General features: G+C 44.2%; 1 protein-coding gene across 1 annotated transcript in view; it reads left to right on the top strand.

The window, feature by feature from the left end:
• The first annotated feature begins 728 nt into the window (after positions 1-728).
• arhgef3 (Rho guanine nucleotide exchange factor (GEF) 3) overlaps positions 729-22635 on the top strand; it is a 140739-nt gene continuing 118832 nt past the window's right edge. The window contains exon 1 of the mRNA XM_065002023.1: positions 729-1366. Within this exon, the coding sequence (XP_064858095.1) occupies positions 1332-1366 (35 nt within the window). The 5' untranslated portion in view covers positions 729-1331. The remainder of the gene's footprint in view (positions 1367-22635) is intronic.

Below are 22635 nucleotides of genomic sequence, written 5' to 3' on the forward strand. Positions count from 1 at the left end.
AGTGAGCAACTGATTTCCCTGTACAATACATATAAACTTAGGTAGCAGGCGTTAAAGAAACGCCTGAAACTAGATCCCCTAAATCAGGGTTCCCTAACTGGCAGCACGCTGTGGTTTTATGTGGCACTGCAATGAATATATATGTATATTACACTGAGTGTAGAAAACATTAGGAACACCTGCTATTATTTATACATTTTTTCTTCGAAAAATGTCAGCACGGTTTGAAATATGTTTTTTAGTCAAATATGTTTGGTCTTCTTGCGGTCAATTTGCAGTCTACATATTATTTCTAATTATCCCCGAAAATCCGCGCAAGAAAAAAATCGTCCGGTGGCTGAATCTAGTTGATGATCCCTACCCTACATACCGGTCTTGAAAAGATGAAAAACAACTGTCCGTGGAGGTTATTTATTGTGCACTGCTCAACCAAACCAGTAAATGTGGAGGAGGAGTTCAAATCGATATCCGCTTTGTTGGACTCGGCAGAGGTGACTGTAGCTCTGGGCCAAGTGCACTTGGACGTGTATTGTAAATCCAAGGTCCAGGTTAAGATACACTTATGATACAATGTATCCTATTATTGAGTGTTTCAGCAACTGTCACATGTGGTGTCATAATGTTTGGGATAGAAGTAAACCTTTGTAAAAGCTATACATATTTCCTCCAACAATTAAGTCACATGTTTGTCTATTATAAACATTATGGCTTTCATTAGGACTGACAGTCACGCTTAAATTCAGTAGCAATATGGAAAGTGTATTAACCGTTAATAATCTTCATTTTTAGATGCTTCTAGTGGTGAATATAATGTACGATTGAAAAGAGAACATTGGTGTAAAGAGCGGATTAGAAATCACACCGATGACTACACTTCCTGTAGGCTATTATTTACGATTGTAATTTCCCATGGTGTACACTGTACTGTATTATCTCACTGTAAAAAAAAACACTTCGGTCACACACACAAACTGCACTGTTTATGGGCGGTGCTTGGAGCCGCTATACAACTGCACAGTGGACCAGAATCTGTGTTCCGTGAGGCACCAATGCGTGAAACAACCGTAGGCACAGAAAAAAAGAAGCGTAACACCTGATGGTTAAAAACAAAGCTAGACTATTTCAAGGGCGATACGTTATGTATGTAAATATTGGGGATCAAAGTGAAACTTTGTCATTATTATAAGCGGAAAAAGTAGTTTATTTTTTAACCGGGACTGTTTGGAGTTGACAGTCTATGTATGACGAGACGATTATAGATGACTTGTTTCCCCGTTCGAAAAACGTTTTAGTTTTTTTGGGATACATTACAGTGGAAGAACTCTAATCACATGCAAACAAGCGATGGAAACAAAGACGTTTCAGGGTAAGATGTCTTTCTATTTGAACTCAAACTCAACCAATCAGACTTGTCATAATTTCCATAAATATAGTCAACACCAACTACAAACATGTTGTGGTTTATTTGTTATATTTCTTGGGCTACATGGGATACATTGTATGGGGTAGAATGTAGGCTCAATAAATTGTTAACAGGTTCAAAAGCATGAACTTTATGACGGGGCGGCAGGGTAGCCTAGTTCGAATCCCCGAGCTGACAAGGTACAAATCTGTCATTCTGCCCCTGAATAGGCAGTTAACCCACTGTTCCTAGACCGTCATTGAAAATAACAATTTGTTCTTAACTGACTAGTAAAATAAAGGTAAAATTAAAAACCTGACATTGAGTAATAATCTTATTTGCATGACATTGTAGAGTATAGTCAGTAGGTAATTCCTATGATCAACTGTAGTCTGTATTTTAACTCAGTTTGTGTGGTGGTGGTGGATATGGGTAAAGATGATGATGAAGTTTATAATTATGCAACCTTTATCCCACCCAGCTTCATTTGTCAATTCAGGAAAGCATTGCAAGACAATTTTGTCATTTTTATATTAAATCTCTCACATATGGACCTGCGTGATGTCAGAATGGGCTCATAATGAGGTCACCAAGAGGTCAAGTGGGCAACTGTAGGAACCTACTTCTAATTCTACTGTAGCTGATGACTGAAGTTTCCCCAGTTGTCTGTGATTTACTGTGTGTGCCTTTCTGTCTACCAGCAGAGTCAGTCCTCAGGGTCAGACACTGGTGGCCTCTGGTACATGTAAATGTTTTGTCACATCCTTGGCCTCCCATTCGTGGTCTTTAGGAGAGCAAACATCATCAAGGTGTTGGAATGCTGCTGTCTCTTTGAGGCTGGTATTGTCGCAACTTTCAGGAATCCCAGCTACTGCCTGGCAGTTTGGATTCTTCTTCTTCACAGTTTCATTTGTTCCACTTGTTCGTATTGTTTCTGTTCTATTCTCTCTCACCCATGTACAGGACTATTGTCACATGTGGACAGAAAGGAGCTTTAAAGGAACTGTTTGATTGTTCTCATCAATCTCTGCCATTCATACACTTTAAGATGTTGTTTTTGACTGAGAAATGTGAATATTTCACTGGCTACGCTCAGTTGGTATTATAAACATCTACATTTCAACATTCAGTCAAAAGCCACGATGACAGACGAGGCGGCCGGCTTCCATTTTCACATGCCGCATCTTTTTAATCAGCAGGTGTTAAGTTGAGTTGTAGTAGTACCCTGGTTGTCTACACAGTGTCTCAGGCTTGTGCATACCAGGATTTGTGTGGTATGCGGGAGCTGGCAAATCAGGTTTTTGTCTGTGAACACATGGATTGAAGTGAACAGGTCAGAGTTTTGGATGTGAACACATGGGGTGAACTGAACAGGTCAGAGTTTTGGATGTGAACACAGAAGTGGGTGAACCCAAGCATGCTTACCAATTGGCACACTATTCCCTACTGTACATAGTGCACTACTTTTGATGAGAGAGGGCAAGGGAGAGTACCAGAGGACCAGCATGCTCACCCCTAATCCCCAACCTAATCCCCTTTCAATGTGGCAGAATAAATCATCTTTTGACATGGACTGACGGCTGCATTGCTTCTCTGAGGTTGGGGCTATCTCTACCCTCTCTCCGGGTCCTTTTTCTCTCTCTTTCTATTCATCATCTCTCTCTCTCTCTCTCTTTCCCTCTCTCTGTCCCTCTCTCTCTTTCTATTCATCATCTCTCTTTCTCTCTATGTCCCTCTTTCTATTCATCATCTCTTTCTCTCTCTCTCTCTCTCTCTCTCTCTCTCTTTCTCTCTCTATCTGTCTCTCTCTTTCTCTCTCTCTGTCCCTCTCTCTCTTTCTATTCATCATCTCTCCCTCTTTCTCTCTCTGTCTCTCTCTTTCTCTCTCTGTCTGTCCCTCTCTCTCTTTTTCTCCCTTTCACACGTTCATGGCCAACGAGAGCGCTTCCCTGTGTTTTCTGCCTATGTTAGTAGTTTCTCACTGTCAGGCTTCCCTCAGTTCAGTCAGTATATGGTTTTTATCTATATTTGTCTATTTGCCACAGTGTCGATTAGAAAGTTTCCTGTCTCTTCCTAACACACATGAGTTCACACACTCACTGAGTTCAGCATGGCCAGTGAGGTAATGGCAGATTTTGTGCAGGCCTGATTGCAGAGTGGTGGTTGGAATCACAGACAGAGTGCTGCTGGAAAGCTCCTCCAGAGGACTGGAAAGTTGTTGGGAGCTTTCATGGTTACCACTCCCATCCATTTCCCTGCCTCCGACTCTACCCTCTCTCCCTCCCTCCCTACCCCTCTCCCTCCTGTCTCTCCCTCTCTCCCTCCCTCTCTACCCTCTCTCTACCCTCCCTACCCCTCTCCCTCCTGTCTCTCCCTTTCTCCATCCCTCCCTACCCCCTCTCCCTCCTGTCTCTCCCTCCCTCTCTACCGTCTCTCCCTTTCTCCCTCCCTCTCTACCCCCTCTCCCTCCTGTCTCTCCCTTTCTCCCTCCCTCTCTACCCTCTCTCCCTCCCTCTCTACCCCCTCTCCCTCCTGTCTCTCCCTCCCTCCTCCCTCTCTCCCTCTCTCCCTCCCTCTCTACCCCCTCTCCCTCCTGTCTCTCCCTTTCTCCCTCCGACTCTACCCTCTCTCCCTCCTGTCTCTCCCTTTCTCCCTTTCTCCCTCCTGTCTCTCCCCTCCCACTCCCTCTCTCCCTCCCTCTCTACCGTCTCTCCCTTTCTCCCTCCCTCTCTACCCCCTCTCCCTCCTGTCTCTCCCTTTCTCCCTCCCTCTCTACCCCCTCTCCCTCCTGTCTCTCCCTTTCTCCCTCCCTCTCTACCCTCTCTCCCTCCCTCTCTACCCCCTCTCCCTCCTGTCTCTCCTCCCTCCCTCTCTACCCTCTCTCCCTCCCTCTCTACCCCCTCTCCCTCCTGTCTCTCCCTTTCTCCCTCCCTCTCTACCCCCTCTCCCTCCTGTCTCTCCCTTTCTCCCTTTCTCCCTCTCTACCCTCTCTCCCTCCCTCCCTCTCTCCCTCCCTCCCTCTCTTCCTCCCTCCTCCCTCCCTCCCTCCCTCTCTACCCCCTCCCTCCCTATCTACTGTCTCTCCCTTTCTCCCTCCCTCTCTACCCTCTCTCCCTCTCTCCCTACCTCCCTCTCTACCCTCTGTCCCTCCCTCCCTCCCTCCCTCCCTCCCTCCCTACCCTCCCTCCCTCCCTCCTACCCCCTCTACCGCTCTCTACCCCCTCTCCCGCTCTCTCTCAGGGCAGAGGGTAGCAGTGTGTTTAGTAGCGTGGGAACTTTATCCCTGCTAATAACGTTTAGTAATATTCCACTCTATTCTTCTCTTTACAAACAATCTCTATATATTTTTAATTTCCCCCAAAATTCCCTCCCTCTCTACCCTCTCTCCCTCTCTCCCTACCTCCCTCTCTACCCTCTCTCCCTCCCTCTCTACCCCTCTCCTCCTGTCTCTCCTTTCTGCCTCCCTCTCTACCCTCTCCCCTCCCTCTCTACCCCCTCTCCCTCCTGTCTCTCCCTTTCTCCCTTTCTCCCTCTCTACCCTCTCTCCCTCCCTCCCTCTCTTCCTCCCTCCCTCTCTCCCTCCCTCCCTCTCTACCCTCTCCCTCCCTATCTACTGTCTCTCCCTTTCTCCCTCCCTCTCTACCCTCTCTCCCTCCCCCTCCTCCCTCTCTACCCTCCTCCCTCCCTCCCTCTCTACCCTCCCTCCCTCCCTCCCTCCCTCTCTACCCTCCCTCCCTCCCGCTCTACCCCCTCTACCGCTCTCTCTACCCCCTCTCCCGCTCTCTCTCAGGGCAGAGGGTAGCAGTGTGTTTAGTAGCGTGGGAACTTTATCCCTGCTAATAACGTTTAGTAATATTCCACTCTATTCTTCTCTTTACAAACAATCTCTATATATTTTTTAATTTCCCCCCCAAAAGTCTAAAAATGTTCCAGTGGACAAAGCTATTCTTCAGGGGAAAGACAGGGAGATTATTTTTGCAGTTACTGTTACACCTCTCCTTCTCTAGTTGAGGTTTAGATGGTAGTGAAAGTTCTAACAGTCAAAGAGGCACGGTTATACTACGCCCTATAGTCTTAAATGAGGAAGAGACAGTGATGTGCAATACTTTAAAGTACTACTTAAGTCGTTTTTTGGGATATCTGTACTTTGCTATTTATATTTTTGGCAACTTTTACTTTTACTCCACTACATTCCTAAGGAAAATATATACTTTTTACTCCTTACATTTTCCCTGACGCCCAAAAGTACATTTGGAATGCTTAGCAGGACAGGAAAATTGTCAAATTCACACACTTATCAAGAGAGCACTTTTTATTTATTTAACTAAGCAAGTCAGTTAGTTAAGAACAAATTCTAATTTTATAATGACGGACAAACCTGGCTAAACCCTCCCCTAACCCGGCCAAACCCTCCCCTAACCCGGCCAAACCCTCCCCTAACCCGGCCAAACCCTCCCTAACCTGGCTAAACCCTCCCCTAACCCGGCCAAACCCTCTCCTAACCCGGCCAAACCCTCCCCTAACCCGGCCAAACCTCCCCTAACCCGGCCAAACCCTCCCCTAACCCGGCCAAACCCTCCCCTAACCCGGCCAAACCCTCCCCTAACCCGGACGACGCTGGGCAAATTGTGCGCCGCCTTATGGGACTCCCGATCACGGCCTGTTGTGATACAGCCCTGGATCAAACTTGGGTCTATAGTGACGCCTCGAGCACTGAAATGCAGTGCCTTAGACCAGTTTGCCACTCGGGCCTCTGATCTGGTGGTCTCACTAAACACGAATGCTCCATTTGTCAATTATATCAGTGTTGGAGTGTGCCCAAGGCTATCCGTATTTCTGATTTGTTTAATAAGGAATTTGAAATGATTTATACTATATACTTTTACTTTTGATATTTTAACTATATTTGAAACCAGATACTTTTAGACTTTTGCTCAAGTAGTATTTTACTGTGAGAATTTCATTTTTACTTGAATCCGTTTCTATTAAACATATCTTTACTTTTACACAAGTATTAAAATTGGGTACTTTTTCCACCACTGGGAAGAGATGAATTCTGCCCATTAAAAGGACAGCAAGTACACAGCATGTTGTATACTATGTATTTCTTCAGTTGATAAGTGTCTTATTTACTATGTATTACTATGGTATTGATATATTATTATATGACTATGTGTTAGCTCATTCGAATTGGGGTTGTCCTTTGGGCTTGAACCATATGTGAGTCAATACTGTGTTCCCATAGGAAAATGGAGGCAGAGGGAGTACTGAGAAAACATTGTGGTGCGTCAATGATATATCATGGGCTGGCCCTCCTAGCAGTTAAAGAGGGGAGCTGTGGGCAGTGTGAATCTGTCCCTCCCTGCCCACTATGGTACATTACTACAGTACATGTGCTGTCACCATGTTGAATACAGATGTCTCCGGATCTGCCTTTGCCCTGCAGTGTCCATATCTGTGAGAACTCTCTCTCCTGCAACTAGAAAGTTATATTATTCATTTAAAAAGCAGCTGCCCCTAAAAACCAACTGCTAATTTAGAACACAAGTAATCGTCAATTTGTAGTGCAGCTGCACGTGACACAATCGTAACACTGTGGTAGATTGAGGTTGACATTGGATACCCATATAGGGCTAGTTAGGGACCATCTGTAATTTACACAATGTACATGGAACAATATAGTACAATTCATATAGCTCCAAATGTCATTGACCGAACCTCAAACCAGCTATAAATTGTAGATATTCATTTACAAATATTGAAAGCATTTAATGAGAGAACTAAAAGGTGTGCAACATAAAAGTATTGTCACATTTACACTGTGCAATTTATTGACAGTCCCTAACTATTTTATTTTATTTATTTTATTTCAACTTTATTTAACCAGGTAAGCCAGTTGAGAACAAGTTCTCATTTGCAACTGCGTCCTGGCCAAGATAAAGCAAAGTAGTGCGACAAAAACAACAACACAGACTTACACATAAACAAACGTACAGTCAATAACACAATAGAAACATCTGTATACAGTGTGTGCAAATGACGTGAGGAAAGGCAATAAATTGGCTAATAGTGGCGAAGTAATTACATTTTAGCAATTTACACTGGAGTGATAAATGTGCAGATGAGGATGTGCAAGTAGAAATACTGGTGTGCAAAAGAGCAGATAAACAAAAACAAATATGGGGAAGAGGTAGGTAGTTGGTTGGATGGGCTATTTACAGATGGGCTGTGTACAGCTGCAGCAATCGGTAAGCTGCTCTGACAGCTGACGCTTAAAGTTAGTGAGGGAGATATAAGTCTCCAACTTCAGTGATTTTTACAATTCGTTCCAGTCATTGGCAGCAGAGAACTGGAAGGAAAGGCGGAGCTATACCTAGCAAAGACTTATAGATGACCTGGAGCCAGTGGGTTTGGCGACAAATATGTAGCAAGGACCAGCCAACGAGAGCATACAGGTCGCAGTGGTGGGTAGTATATGGGGCTTTGGTGATAAAATGGATGGCACTGTGATAGACTGCATCCAATTTGCTGAGTAGAGTGTTGGAGGCTAATTTATAAATGACATCGCCGAAGTCCAGGATCAGTAGGATAGTCAGTTTTACGAGGGTATGTTTGGCAGCATGAGTGAAGGAGGCTTTGTTGTGAAATAAATTTCGCAACAAGGAAATACATTTTGCTTCAAAAATATATTTAAATACATTTTTCCAAGGTCGCACACCAGCCGGCTAAAGCTAATTGTCAAAACAAGTTGTCTAACTCAACCCACCGTTAAACACCAACATCAAGCCACAAAACCAACTCACGTTTCAATACATTCGTGGCTGCTAATATTTTAGTGATGAACCAAATCTAAAACCAGGCCAAATCAGGAATTGCAGTCACTCTTTAATCTTTATATGTATTTAATAGACTAGGAACTTGAAGCTGTGTTATCTGTGCTTCCGTGTGTGTTTGCTTGTCTCCTTGGTAAACAAGCCATACAACCTCGCTGGTAAACAGCTGTGTGTGTATTCACTCAACTGGATCACATTTTGAGACCATTATTTGAGTGTGATAGGCTCTGCCAAAGCAGTAATATAGTATGTTATATAGTACTATAGTAATATAGTATATTATATAGTACTATAGTAATATAGTATATTATACCTGGTTAACATCATGTATTTACCATCCACTCACAGTGATGCTGTAAAGTCTCAGCCAGCCTACTGATAGGAAATGGTGTGTGTGAGAAAGTTGTGCACACAGCAGTAGTTGCTAGGTGCTAGGAGAGGAGACACCAGCTGTTATCAGAGAGTGAGAGATAAGGACTTACTGTTTCAGGTAGTGTGTGCGTGCGTGTGTTCATGTGTATGTGTGCGTGCACGTATTAATTCTTACCAGCTCCGCATTGCACTCTCCTCTGGTTGTTACTCTCTGTTCTCTCATGGTATTGGTGGGCAGACCGGGCACCACCCATTGTGAACCAATCAAACTCCACCGACATGGAGGAGTCTCACCTGAGTGTCCAGTTCCTCTGCCAGACCTTTATCACTAGTTGATAAGTTGGACCTCTACAGTTGATAGGGATGAATAAAATGAAGGTGTGGTTGATACAGGGTGATCCGATGTGGGCCTATACAGAATAGCCATTTAATAGATACAGGGTGATCCGATGTGGGCCTATACAGAATAGCCATTTAATAGATACAGGGTGAAAAAAGTACACACACTGTGATTCATGAGTAAAACTTGTTAATATGCACCACCAAAATTAGACAACTATACAGAAAGCCCTTAAATTGTTGAATTAAGTAAATCAAATCAATGATGAGAGGATAGTCAAATTAATTGATAACTGACACAGCAATTGTGGCATATCAGGAAGAGCTGAATGCCATTAACCAAGAGGTTGTGAGTTTAAATCCCAGGTGAAACCTTTTTGAATAATAATTACTGTATGAATGAACATGCACAATGTAATCATGTTTGTGTGTGAGTATCCCTTGCCAATAGACAAAAAGAGCCTTGGCAACAGTAACAAGGCGTGATGTGTGTTAGCATTTTTTGGGGGAGGGAGAACATTTCTTTGGAACCAACAGGTGACGTCATGACAACTGATGCACAGAAACGTTTGTGTAACGTTCTCATGAAACGTGTCTAGAATATTAATATCTTATATTCTGAGAACAACCATGTCCTGTGCACGCTTGGTGGGACGTTGATGGAATATTCTCCTAACCTTCGTAAAACTGGACACCGGAATGTTCTTGCAATGTACCCAATGCTCAGGAAACAGATGTGAGTGGGGGGGGTCAGCAGGCTTTCCTTTCCAGTCCCAGGTACAGTGAGAGAGGTCAGGAAACAGAGGATTGTCTCACAGTGCCCCTCCCTTTCTGTCTCTCTCTCTCTCTATTTCTCTCCCCACTAATCTCTACCTCTATATATGTGTATCTTTCTCTTGGTAACATCCTTCATCAGGGTGGTGTTCAAATTGAACTTGCAAATGTTCTCCATAGCCACATTTTCTCACACCATCTTTTAAAATTACAGCAGTACTCAGCAGACAGATATATATGTCACCTTAAACAACGCTGACACAATGGACTTTCAACTGCTAACTTCTGGCAATGGAAGCTTTTAGCAGTTTTTAAATCAGACAGAAGTGAAAAAGCCAAGTTGACAGTTGCTCCAAGATAGTTTCCTCAGGGCCTGATGGCCAGGTGATGGAGCTCTAGTTTAGAGAGCGAGAGAGAGTTAGGGAAGTCCCCCGAATTGTAGCGCCTCCAAATTCATGTCCAACACAGAGGACAGAAGAAAAACAGTTTTCTATGTTGAATTTATGGTGTTTTCGAAGTCCAATATACAGATTCAGAGTAAGGAAAGTTTCAATCTGCATGAGGATCTTCAGACTGAAGCACAAGTCTTCTAGTCTGTTCTCTGTCTAGCAGTTGCCTGAGGTTGCACGTCTTCAAGTCTTAGGTAAGGATCATCAGATGAGCATGGTTCACCGAACCACCTCTGTTTTGGTCATGTGGTCATCTTGAAACGCAGACCCTCCTGCGTGTGTTGACCTTGTCATGTGGTCATCTGGAAACGCAGACCCTCCTGCGTGTGTTGACCTTGTCATGTGGTCATCTGGAAACGCAGACCCTCCTGCGTGTGTTGACCTTGTCATGTGGTCATCTGGAAACGCAGACCCTCCTGCGTGTGTTGACCTTGTCATGTGGTAGTATTTACAGGGTGTTTACAGTGGGCTCATAGGTTGTTTTTTTTACATGACGAAACCTTGTAATTAAAATATGACGGTTAATGTTCTCAGTAATTAGTCTACGCACAGATTCGCCATGCATCACGTTCCCATCTAATCATCGGTTTCATAGCGTACATCTCCCAAAAATGAGATGGTTCAATCATAGTAAACATATCACCTCAAATCTAAGAAGTATGTTTTCCTAGATTGGCTTTTGAAACCTGACAGTCACTTGTGCCCTTTGGGTTAGTTTAGTTTTATAGTGAACATTCAGCTCTCGACATGTGCTTTTGCTGGGCATGGGGAGTTCTTCCAAGTCAGGTCACCTGTTGAGGAAAAAACTCCTGCGCCCAGTTTTTCTAAAGTTATCTGATCGTATTTGGGGCGAACAGATAGGGCTCTCGAGTGGTGTAGCGGTCTTAAGGCACTGCATCTCCATGAAAGAGGTGTCACTACAGTCCCTGGTTTGAATCCAAGCGGAATCCCATCTGGCTGTGATTGGGAATCCCATAGGGCAGTGAACAATTGGGCCAGAGTTGTCCGGGTTTGGCAGGGGTAGGCCTTCATTGTAAATAAGAACTTGTTCTTAACTGATTTGCTTAGTTTAACAAAGCATTTAAAAATGCATAGATATAGAATGGATGTCCCCATTCAAGTCAATGATACGCCGATTCTCCTTTCCATTTAATCCGATCAGACAACTTTTGAAAACTGGGCCGTGATGAACAGGGAAAACTCCAGACCCAATTTGTAAGTCGCTCTGGATAAGAGCGTCTGCTAAATGACTTAAATGTAAATGTAAATGTAAATCACAACTGCATTACCTTTCAGTGTAGACTAGACAATGGTTGATGTTGTGTACCTTTTGACCACCAGATGGCGACAGAGGTTTGTTTTGATGATAGAGGCTCAACCATTATACTGTAGGGAACATGGCTTTATCATCTGCTCTTTCTAAACAGATGGGAAACTGTCACCCTATTCTAGTCTGGCTCTTGGCTTCCATTTTCAGGACTCATTGTACTTTCATCATTTTATGTAAAAGCCTTTTTAAATGTCATTATTTTGCATCCTGAAGTGCTGTTTTGGCAAACGCTCAGATTTTGCCTTACATTTCCTCATCTTTAGTTATGGAGCTTTCCTTTATTTTGCTTTTAAAGGATTACATATAGCACATTTATTTGGGTAATATAAACCCAGGGGACTAGAGGAGTACAGTAGGGTACATGGAAGTGGACTAGGGGAGTACAGTAGGGTACATGGAAGTGGGCTAGGGGAGTACAGTAGGGTACATGGAAGTGGACTAGGGGAGTACAGTAGGATGTATGGAAGTGGACTAGGGGAGTACAGTAGGGTACATGGAAGTGGACTAGGGGAGTACAGTAGGATGTATGGAAGGGGCCTATGGGAGTACAGTAGGGTACATGGAAGTGGACTAGGGGAGTACAGTAGGGTGTATGGAAGGGGCCTATGGGAGTACAGTAGGGTACATGGAAGTGGACTAGGGGAGTACAGTAGGGTGTATGGAAGGGGCCTATGGGAGTACAGTAGGGTACATGGAAGTGGACTAGGGGAGTACAGTAGGGTACATGGAAGTGGACTAGGGGAGTACAGTAGGGTACATGGAAGTGGACTAGGGGAGTACAGTAGGATGTATGGAAGTGGACTAGGGGAGTACAGTAGGGTATATGGAAGTGGACTAGGGGAGTACAGTAGGATGTATGGAAGGGGCCTATGGGAGTACAGTAGGGTACATGGAAGTGGACTAGGGGAGTACAGTAGGGTGTATGGAAGGGGCCTATGGGAGTACAGTAGGGTACATGGAAGTGGACTAGGGGAGTACAGTAGGGTGTATGGAAGGGGCCTATGGGAGTACAGTAGGGTACATGGAAGTGGACTAGGGGAGTACAGTAGGGTACATGGGATGTAAGTGGACTAGGGGAGTACAGTAGGGTACATGGAAGTGGACTAGGGGAGTACAGTAGGATGTATGGAAGTGGACTAGGGGAGTACAGTAGGGTATATGGAAGTGGACTAGGGGAGTACAGTAGGATGTATGGAAGGGGCCTATGGGAGTACAGTAGGGTACATGGAAGTGGACTAGGGAGTACAGTAGGGTGTATGGAAGGGGCCTATGGGAGTACAGTAGGGTACATGGAAGTGGACTAGGGGAGTACAGTAGGGTGTATGGAAGGGGCCTATGGGAGTACAGTAGGGTACATGGAAGTGGACTAGGGGAGTACAGTAGGGTACATGGAAGTGGACTAGGGGAGTACAGTAGGATGTATGGAAGTGGGCTAGGATAGTACAGTAGGGTACATGGAAGTGGACTAGGGGAGTACAGTAGGATATATGGAAGTGGGCTAGGGGAGTACAGTAGGGTGTATGGAAGGGGCCTATGGGAGTACAGTAGGGTACATGGAAGTGGACTAGGGGCGTACAGTAGGGTGTATGGAAGGGGCCTATTGGGAGTACAGTAGGGTACATGGAAGTAGACTAGGGGAGTACAGTAGGGTGTATGGAAGGGGCCTATGGGAGTACAGTAGGGTACATGGAAGTGGACTAGGGGAGTACAGTAGGGTGTATGGAAGGGGCCTATGGGAGTACAGTAGGGTACATGGAAGTGGACTAGGGGAGTACAGTAGGGTGTATGGAAGGGGCCTATGGGAGTACAGTAGGGTACATGGAAGTGGACTAGGGGAGTACAGTAGGGTGTATGGAAGTGTGCTAGGGGAGTACAGTAGGGTGTATGGAAGTGGACTATGGGAGTACAGTAGGGTGTATGGAAGTGGACTATGGGAGTACAGTAGGGTACGTGTAAGGGGACTATGGGAGTACAGTAAGGTGCATGAAAGGGGTGTACAGTAAGGTGCATGGAAGGGGAATATGGGAGTACAGTAGGGTGCATGAAAGATAACTAGGAGAGTACAGTAGGGTGCATGAAAGAGGACTAGGGGAGTACAGTAGGGTGCATGAAAGAGGACTAGGGGAGTACAGTAGGGTGCATGAAAGAGGACTAGGGGAGTATAGTAGGGTGCATGAAAGAGGACCAGGGGAGTACAGTAGGGTGCATGGAAGAGGATTAGGGGAGTACAGTAGGGTGCATGGAAGGGGACTAGGGAGTACAGTAGGGTGTATGGAAGGGGCCTATGGGAGTACAGTAGGGTGCATGTAAGGGGACTATGGGAGTACAGTAGGGTGCATGAAAGGGGTGTACAGTAAGGTGCATGGAAGGGGAATATGGGAGTACAGTAGGGTGCATGAAAGATAACTAGGAGAGTACAGTAGGGTGCATGAAAGAGGACTAGGGGAGTACAGTAGGGTGCATGAAAGAGGACCAGGGGAGTACAGTAGGGTGCATGGAAGAGGATTAGGGGAGTACAGTAGGATGCATGGAAGGGGAGTACAGTATGGTGCATGGAAGGGAACTATTGGAGTACAGTAGGGTGCATGGAAGGGGAGTGCAGTAGGGTGCATGGAAGGGGACTATGGGAGTGCAGTAGGGTGCATGAAAGGGGACTTTGGGAATACAGTAGGGTGTATGGAAGGGGACTTTGGGAATACAGCAGGGTGCATGGAAAGAGAGTGCAGTAGGGTGCATGGAAGGGGACTTTGGGAATACAGTAGGGTGTATGGAAGGGGACTTTGGGAATACAGCAGGGTGCATGGAAAGAGAGTACATCAGGGTGCGTGGAAGGGGACTATGGGAATACAGTAGGGTGCATGGAAGGGGAGCATGGGAATACAGCAGGGTGCATGGAAAGGGAGTATGGGAATACAGCAGGGTGCATGGAAAGAGAGTACATCAGGGTGCAAGGAAGGGGAGTACAGTCGGGTGCATGGAAGCATAATTCTAGAACTGTCCTATGAGAGAATACTGAGTCACAGACAGAGCCTGTTGAGTGTGCAGTGGGCTCATTAGACCCCAGGCCATTTATGGTTATTTCCTGCTCAGTTGCTAGCTCAGCCATATTCTAGGGGACTGAGAGGGGTCTATTGCAGTATACCAGCACATCAGTAGGACAATGACTCCAAGCTCAGATGCCTTGTATTGTTTTATGATATCTTTATTGTATTTTATTGTGTATGGATGCCAATTGGGCGGGAATTAGAGAGATGTTTTTCAACCTGTTGCTTCCCTACTAAAGGAAATCTGGGCAGAGATCTTATCCTGCGAGGGGGGCCTGTGTGGGTGCAGGCCTTTTTGTCCAGCTAGCCAAAGCAGTTACATGCACAGCTGATTCAACTAATAAAGTTATCATTGAAAACTGTGTTTAGTTGATTAACTGAATCTGGTGTGTTTCCGTGTTTCCTGGTGTCCATTCCTACTCGTTGCACATTAATGTGGCTGTAGAATTTTTATATAATGTATAAAGAAAATCCACACGTATCATCTCTCCTGCTGTATGTATTTTTTAAGTTGGCATTAATCAGTGTGTTTTGGGTCATTTTTTTTTTTTATTTTACCACTTTTTTTTCTCCCCACTTTCGTGGTATCCAATTGTTGTAGTAGCTACTATCTTGTCTCATCGCTACAACTCCCGTACGGGCTCGGGAGAGACAAAGGTTGAAAGTCATGCGTCCTCCGATACACAACCCAACCAGCCGTACTGCTTCTTAACACAGCGCGCATCCAACCCGGAAGCCAGCACCAATGTGTCGGAGGGTACACCGTGCACCTGGCAACCTTGGTTAGCGCTCACTGCGCCCGGCCCGCCACAGGAGTCGCTGGTGCGCGATGAGACAAGGACATCCCTACCGACCAAACCCTCCCTAACCCGGACGACGCTAGACCAATTGTGCGTCTCCCCACGGACCTCCCGGTCGCGGCTGGTTACGACAGAGCCTGGGCGCGAACCCAGGGCTGCAGTACAGCGCCCTTAACCACTGCGCCACCCGGGAGGCCCTGTTCTGGGTCATTGATCAGTGTGTTCTGGGTCATTGATCAGTGTTGGCTGGGTCATTGATCAGTGTGTTCTGGGTCATTGATCAGTGTGGGCTAGGTCATTGATCAGTGTGTTCTGGGCATCTCCTGTCTCACTATCAGCGAGAGGATGTGATTTATCATCAATACCTGCTGTCAGAGAGCCTTTCTGGTCTGTGATCTCAGATTAGAGTGGTCTTATGATAGCTCCTCTGCTATAACCTCTGACCTCCTAGGACCTCTAGAACTGTGGGAAAAGAACTCCACGGATAAGACAGGACAAGAGTCCCACATGAAAAAATATTATAGTATACTATGGTATAAATACTACAGTATTCACTGTAGTGTTTTTGAGGACTTTACTGTAATATTCACTTGTTTTTGTGGACTAAAGTGAATACTGTAGTATTTACTGTAGTTTACTGTAGTATTTACAGTTAACTATAGTATAAATACTGTAGTAAAGAACCGTAGTATATACTTTAGTATTTTTTCATGTGTTTTTGCAGACATTATTGTAGTATTCTCACCTATAGGTGGCACAAATTGGGATATGGGGGTGGGGAATGGATAGGGTATATGCACAAATAATTCTGTAGTTTAAAAAGTGTGGTATATTTTTGCAGACATTACAAAGTGTTTTTTAGTGGACAATACTGTAGTATTTACTATAGTATTCTACAGTATATTACAAAATTCTGTAGTAACTACTCGAGGTATACTAAAGTGTGTAGTATAGTATTATACAGTATACTACTGTTCCCAACGCACTAAATGACCAGTTCTTATAGCCTTTAGAAGTACCCTCATCCTACTCCTCCTCTGTTCGTCTGGTGATGTCGAGGTTAACCCAGGCCCTGTGTTCCCCAGGCACTCTCATTTGCTGACTTCTGTAACCGTAAAAGCCTTGGGTTCATGCATGTTAACATCAGAAGCCTTCTCCCTACGTTTGCTTGATTCACTGCTTTAGCACACTCCGCCAACACTGATGTCCTTGCCGTGTCTGAATCCTGGCTTAGGAAGGCCACCAAAAATCCTGGAATTTCCATCCCCAACTATAACATTTTCCATCAAGATGTAACTGCTAAAGGGGGCAGAGTTGCAATCTACTGCAGAGATAGCTTGCAGAGTTCTGTCATGCTATGCAGGTCTATGCCCAAACAGTTTGAGCTTCTACTTTTAAAAATCCATCTCTCCAGAAATAAATCTCTCACTGTTGCCGCTTGCTATAGACACCCTTCAGCTCTCAGCTGTGCCCTGGACACCATATGTGCATTGATTGCCCCCCATCTATTGTCAGACTTCGTACTGTTTGGTGTTCTTCAATAGTGCTTTCCTCACCATCTTAAATAAGCATGCCCCTTTCAAACAATGTAGAACTAAAAACAGATATAGCCCTTGGTTCACTCCAGACTTGACTGCCCTTGACCAGCACCAAAACATCCTGTGGCATACTGCACTAGCATCGAAAGGTCCCCGCGATATGCAACTTTTCAGGGAAGTCAGGAACCAATATACACAGCCAGTTAGGAAAGCAAAGGCTAGCTTTTTTCAAACAGAAATTTGCATCATGCAGCACTAATTGGGACACTGTAAAGTCCATGGAGAATAAGAGCACCTCCTCCCAGCTTCCCACTGCACTGAGGCTAGGAAACACTGTCACCGCCGATAAATCCACGATAATCGAGAATTTCAATAAGCTGGCCATGCTCTACGGCTGGCCATGCTTTCCACCTGGCTACCCCAACCCCAGCCAGCAGCTCTGCCCCCCCTCCCCCCGCCTCTCCTTCACCCAAATACAGACAGCTGATGTTCTGAAAGAGCTGCAAAATCTGGATCCCTACAAATCAGTTGGGCTAGACAATCTGGACCCTCTCTTCCTAAAATTATCCGCCGCCATTGTTGCAACCCCTATTACTAGTCTGTTCAACCTCTCTTTCGTATCGTCTGAGATTCCTAAAGATTGGAAAGCGGTCACGGTCATCCCAATCTTCAAAGGGGGAGACACTCTAGACCCAAACTGTTACAGACTTCGAAAGCCAAGTTAACAAACAGATCAATGACCATTTCGAATCCCACTGTACCTTCTCCGCTATGCAATCTGGTTTCCGAGCTGGTCACGGCTGCACATCAGCCACGCTCAAGGTCCTAAACGATATCATTACTGCCATTGATAGAAGACAGTACTGTGCAGCCGTCTTCATCGACCTGGCCAATGTTTTCAACACCGTATTCTTATCGGCAGACTCAACAGCCTTGGTTTCTCTAATGACTGCATCGCCTGGTTCATTAAATGCTAGTAAAACTAAATGCAAGCTCTTCAACCGATTGGTGCCCGCACCCGCCCCCCCCGATTAGCATCACTACTCTGGACTTGAATATGTGAATATGAATATGTGGACAACTATAAATACCTAGGTGTCTGTAAACTCTCCTTCCAGACTCATATTAAGCATCTCCAATCCAAAATTAAATCTAGAATCGGCTTCCTATTTCGCAAAAAAGTCTCCTTCATTCATGCTGCCAAACATACCCTCGTAAAACTGACTATCCTACCGATCCTTGACTTCGGCGATGTCATTTACAAAATAGCAACCAACACTACTCAGCAAATTGAATGCAGTCTATCACAGTGCCACCCATTTGTCACCAAAGCCCCATGTACTACCTACCACTGTGACCTGTATGCTCTCGTTGGCTGGTTCTTCGCTACATATTCGTGGCCAAATCCACTGGCTCCAGGTCGTCTATAAATCTTTGCTAGGTAAAGCGCCGCCTTGTCTCAGCTCACTGGTCACCATAGCAACACACACCCGTAGCACGCGCTCCAGCAGGTATATTTCACTGGTCAACTCCAAAGCCAAAACCTCCTTTGGACGCTTTTCTTTCTAGTTTTCTGCTGCCAATGACTGGAAGGAATTGCAAAAATCACTGAAGTTGGAGACTTATATATCCCTCACTAACTTTAAGCATCAGCTGTTATAGCAGCATACCGATCACTGTACCTGTACACAGCCAATCTGTAAATAGCCCATCCAACTACCTACCTCATCCCCATATTTGTTTTTGTGCTCTTTTGCATACCAGTATTTCTACTTGCACATCCTCAACTGCACATCTATCATGCCGGTGTTAATTGCTAAATTGTAATTACTTCGCCACTATGGCGTTTTTATTGCCTTACCTCCTTACTTCATTTGCACACACTGTATACAGATGTTTCTATTGTGTTATTGACTGTATGTTTATTTATCCCATGTGTAACTCTGTGTTGTTGTTTTTGTCGCACTGCTTTGCTTTATCTTGGCCAGGACGCCGTGGCTAAATAAAGGTGAAATAAAAATAATAATATAAAAACTGTTTGGGGCAAATCCAATACAACACATACAGTACCACTTTCCATATTTTCAAGCATGGTGGCTGCATCATGTTATGGGTATGCTTTTAACCGTTAATGACTGGGGAGGTTTTCAGGATAAAAAAAATAAATAGAATGGAGCTAAGCATAAGCAAAATCCTAAATGAAAACCTGGTTCAGTCTGCTTTCCACCACACTGGGAGATGAATTCACCTTTCAGCAGGACAATAACCTAAAACCTAAGGCAAAATCTACACTAGAGTTTTTTACCAAGAAGCAGTGAATCTTTCTTAGTGGCAGAGTTACAGTTTTGACTTAAATCTGCTTGAAAATCTATGGCAAGACTTGACATTTTTTGTCTAGCAATGATCAACAACCCATTTGACAGAGCTTGAAGAATTTTGAAAAGAATAATGGACAAATGTTGCACAAACCAAATCTCTTAGAGATCTCCAGAAAGACTCGCTGCCAAATATGCTTCTACAAAGTATTGACTCCAGAGTGTGAATACTTATGTAAATAAGATATTTCTGTATTTCATTTCAATACATTTGCAAAAATGTATAAAAAATGGTTTTGCTTTGTAATTATGGGGTATTGTGTGTAGATGGGTGAGAGAAAATAATATATTTAATCCATTTTGAATTCAGGCTGTAACACAAATTTGGAATAAGTCAAAAGGTATGAATACTTTCTGAAGGCTCTGTGTATACAAAGGTATGTGGACACCCCTTCAAATTAAAATAAAGCAAAAACAAAGTGTTGGAGAAGAAAGTAAAAGTACAATATGTGCCATGTAAAAAAGCTAATGTTTAAGTTCCTTGCTCAGAACATGAGAACATATGAAAGCTGGTGGTTCCTTTTAACAGGAGTCTTCAATATTCCCAGGTGCTGGCAAAACGCACGAAAGTGCTGTTTGAATGAATGCTTACGAGCCTGCTGGTGCCTACCATCGCTCAGTCAGACTGCTCTATCAAATCATAGACTTAGTTATAACATAATAACACAGAAATACGGGCCTTAGGTCATTAATATGGTCGAATCCGGAAACTATCATCTCGAAAACAAGACGTTTATTCTTTCAGTGAAATACAGAACCGTTCCGTATTTTATCTAACGGGTGGCATCCAGAAGTCTAAATATTCCTGTTACATTGCACAACCTTCAATGTTATGTCATAATTACGTAAAATTCTGGCAAATTAGGCGGCCCAAACTGTTGCATATACACTGACTCTCCGTGCAATGAACGCAAGAGAAGTGACACAATTTCACCTGGTTAATATTGCCTGCTAACCTGGATATCTTTTAGCAAAATATGCAGGTTTAAAAATATATTCTTCTGTGTCTTGATTTTAAGAAAGGCATTGATGTTTATGGTTAGGTACAGTCGTGCAACGATTGTGCTTTTTTCGCAAATGCGCATTAGTTAAATCATCCCCCGTTTGGCGAAGTTGGCTGTCTTTGTTAGGAAGAAATAGTCTTCACAGCTTTTAAGAAAGGCATTGATGTTTATGGTTAGGTACACATTGGAGCAAGACAGTCCTTTTTCACGAATACGCACCGCATCAATTATATGCAACGCAGGACACGCTAGATAAACTAGTAATATCATCAACCATGTGTAGTTAACTAGTGATTATGATTGATTGATTGTTTTATATAAGATACATTTAATGCTAGCTAGCAACTTACCTTGGCTTCTTACTGCATTCGCGTAACAGGCAGTCTCCTCGTGGACTGCAATGTAATCAGGTGGTTAGAGCGTTGGACTAGTTAACTGTAAGGTTGCAAGATTGAATCTCATTCTGCCCATTGAAAATAAGAATGTGTTCTTAACTGACTTGCGTAGTTAAATAAAGGATAAATAAAGGTGTGAAGGTGTAAAAAAAAAAATCGGTGTCCAAAAATACTGATTTCCGATTGTTATGAAAACTTGAAATCGGCCCTAATTAATCATAGAATGTTACCTTTCCAACAAGTCAGTTCGTCAAATTTCTGCCCTGCTAGAGATGCCCTGGTCAACTGTAAGTGCTGTTATTGTGAAGTGGAAACGTCTAGGAGCAATAACAGCTCAGCCGCGAAGTGGTAGGCCACACAAGCTCATAGAACGGGACTGCCGAGTGATGAAGTGCGTAGCACGTAAAAATCCTCTGTCCTCGGTTACAACACCCACTACCGAGTTTCAAACCGCCTCTGGAAGCAACGTCAGCACAATAACTGTTCGTTGGGAGCTTCATGAAATGGGATTCCATGGCTGAGCAGCCGCAAACAAGCCTAAGATCACCATGCGCAATGCCAAGCATCGACTGGAGTGGTTAAAAGTGCATAGTGCCAACTGTAAAGTTTGGTGGAGGAGGAATAATGGTCTGGGGCTGTTTCTCATGGTTTGCACAATGTCCCTTAGTTCCAGTGAAGGGATATCTTAAAGCTACAGCATACAATGACATTCTAGATTATTCTGTGCTTCCAACTTTGTGGCAACAGTTTGGGGAAGGCCCCTTCCTGTTTCAGCATGACAATGCCCCAGTGCACAAAGCGAGGTGCATACAAAAATGGTTTGGCGAGATCGGTGTGAAAGAATTTGACTGGCCTGCACAGAGCCCTGACCTCAACCCCATCGAACACCATTGGGATGAATTGGAACGCTAGGCCTAATCGCCCAACATCAGTGCCTGACCTCACTAATGCTCTTGTGGCTTGATGGAAGAAAGTTCCCGCAGCAATGTTCCAATATCTAGTGGAAAGACTTCCCAGAAGAGTGACGGCTGTTATAGCAGCAAAGGGGGGGACCAACTCTGTATTACTGCCGATGATTTTGGAATGTTCGACATACTTTCGGTCATGTAGTGTATCTCTCTCTATAAACTACCCGAATAAATAGGATAACTCATCTTCACTGATTGCATTCTTTATTATTCTCAATGTATGTAAAGTTGCATCGACCATTCTCAGCTGTACCTACACAGGGAGTCAGCGCCCTTAAAGATGGTGTCCCGACAGAGATGTCCGTCTCGCTTCTAGTCCTTAGGAAACTGCAGTATTTTTTTCTGTATTATTTCTTTCAAGCATTTCGCTACACTCGCAATGACATCGGCTAACCAAGTGTATGTGACCAATAAAATGTGATTTGATTTAATGTACTGCTCCGTGTGATGAGAAACAGAGACATCATGAAACCGTGCAAAGAATCTCCCAGCACCAATCCTTCATCCAGGGAGTTAGAAAAATTATTTAGGATAATATACTGTTACATTTACATCACATTAATATGCACTGACATCACATTTAGATTTTATATTTATCTTATAATTAAGTTAACCTTAGGAAAACAAAGCACAAATCTAATCAGCGATACTGAGTGGAAGATTATTACTGTCAAACAGTGGGTTCATGTTCTTCCTGAGTTTCCTAACCTATATTTCTCTAAGGTGTGCAGTAATGAATGGTTGAGCCTGGTTCTCAGATGAGTTTATTGAGGAGGATGGCAGGGTGACTGTCAATAGCTACAGGTCAGAACTACAGGCTGAGGGAAACATTTTGAGAAAGAGATGTTGGTACAGTATGTGGAGCATCACAGACGGAGGACAGTCTTCTCTACTGACGTGTCCTCAGCTTGTTGACAGACTCAGGCCTGAAGACATTTATCGAACTCTGACCTCACCTTTCAGAGGATCTAAGACCCACAGTTGTTAGTGTGCTAGTAAGACAGTGGCTACT

This window comes from Oncorhynchus nerka, linkage group LG15, assembly GCF_034236695.1.
Source record: "Oncorhynchus nerka isolate Pitt River linkage group LG15, Oner_Uvic_2.0, whole genome shotgun sequence".
Lineage (NCBI taxonomy): Eukaryota > Metazoa > Chordata > Actinopteri > Salmoniformes > Salmonidae > Oncorhynchus > Oncorhynchus nerka.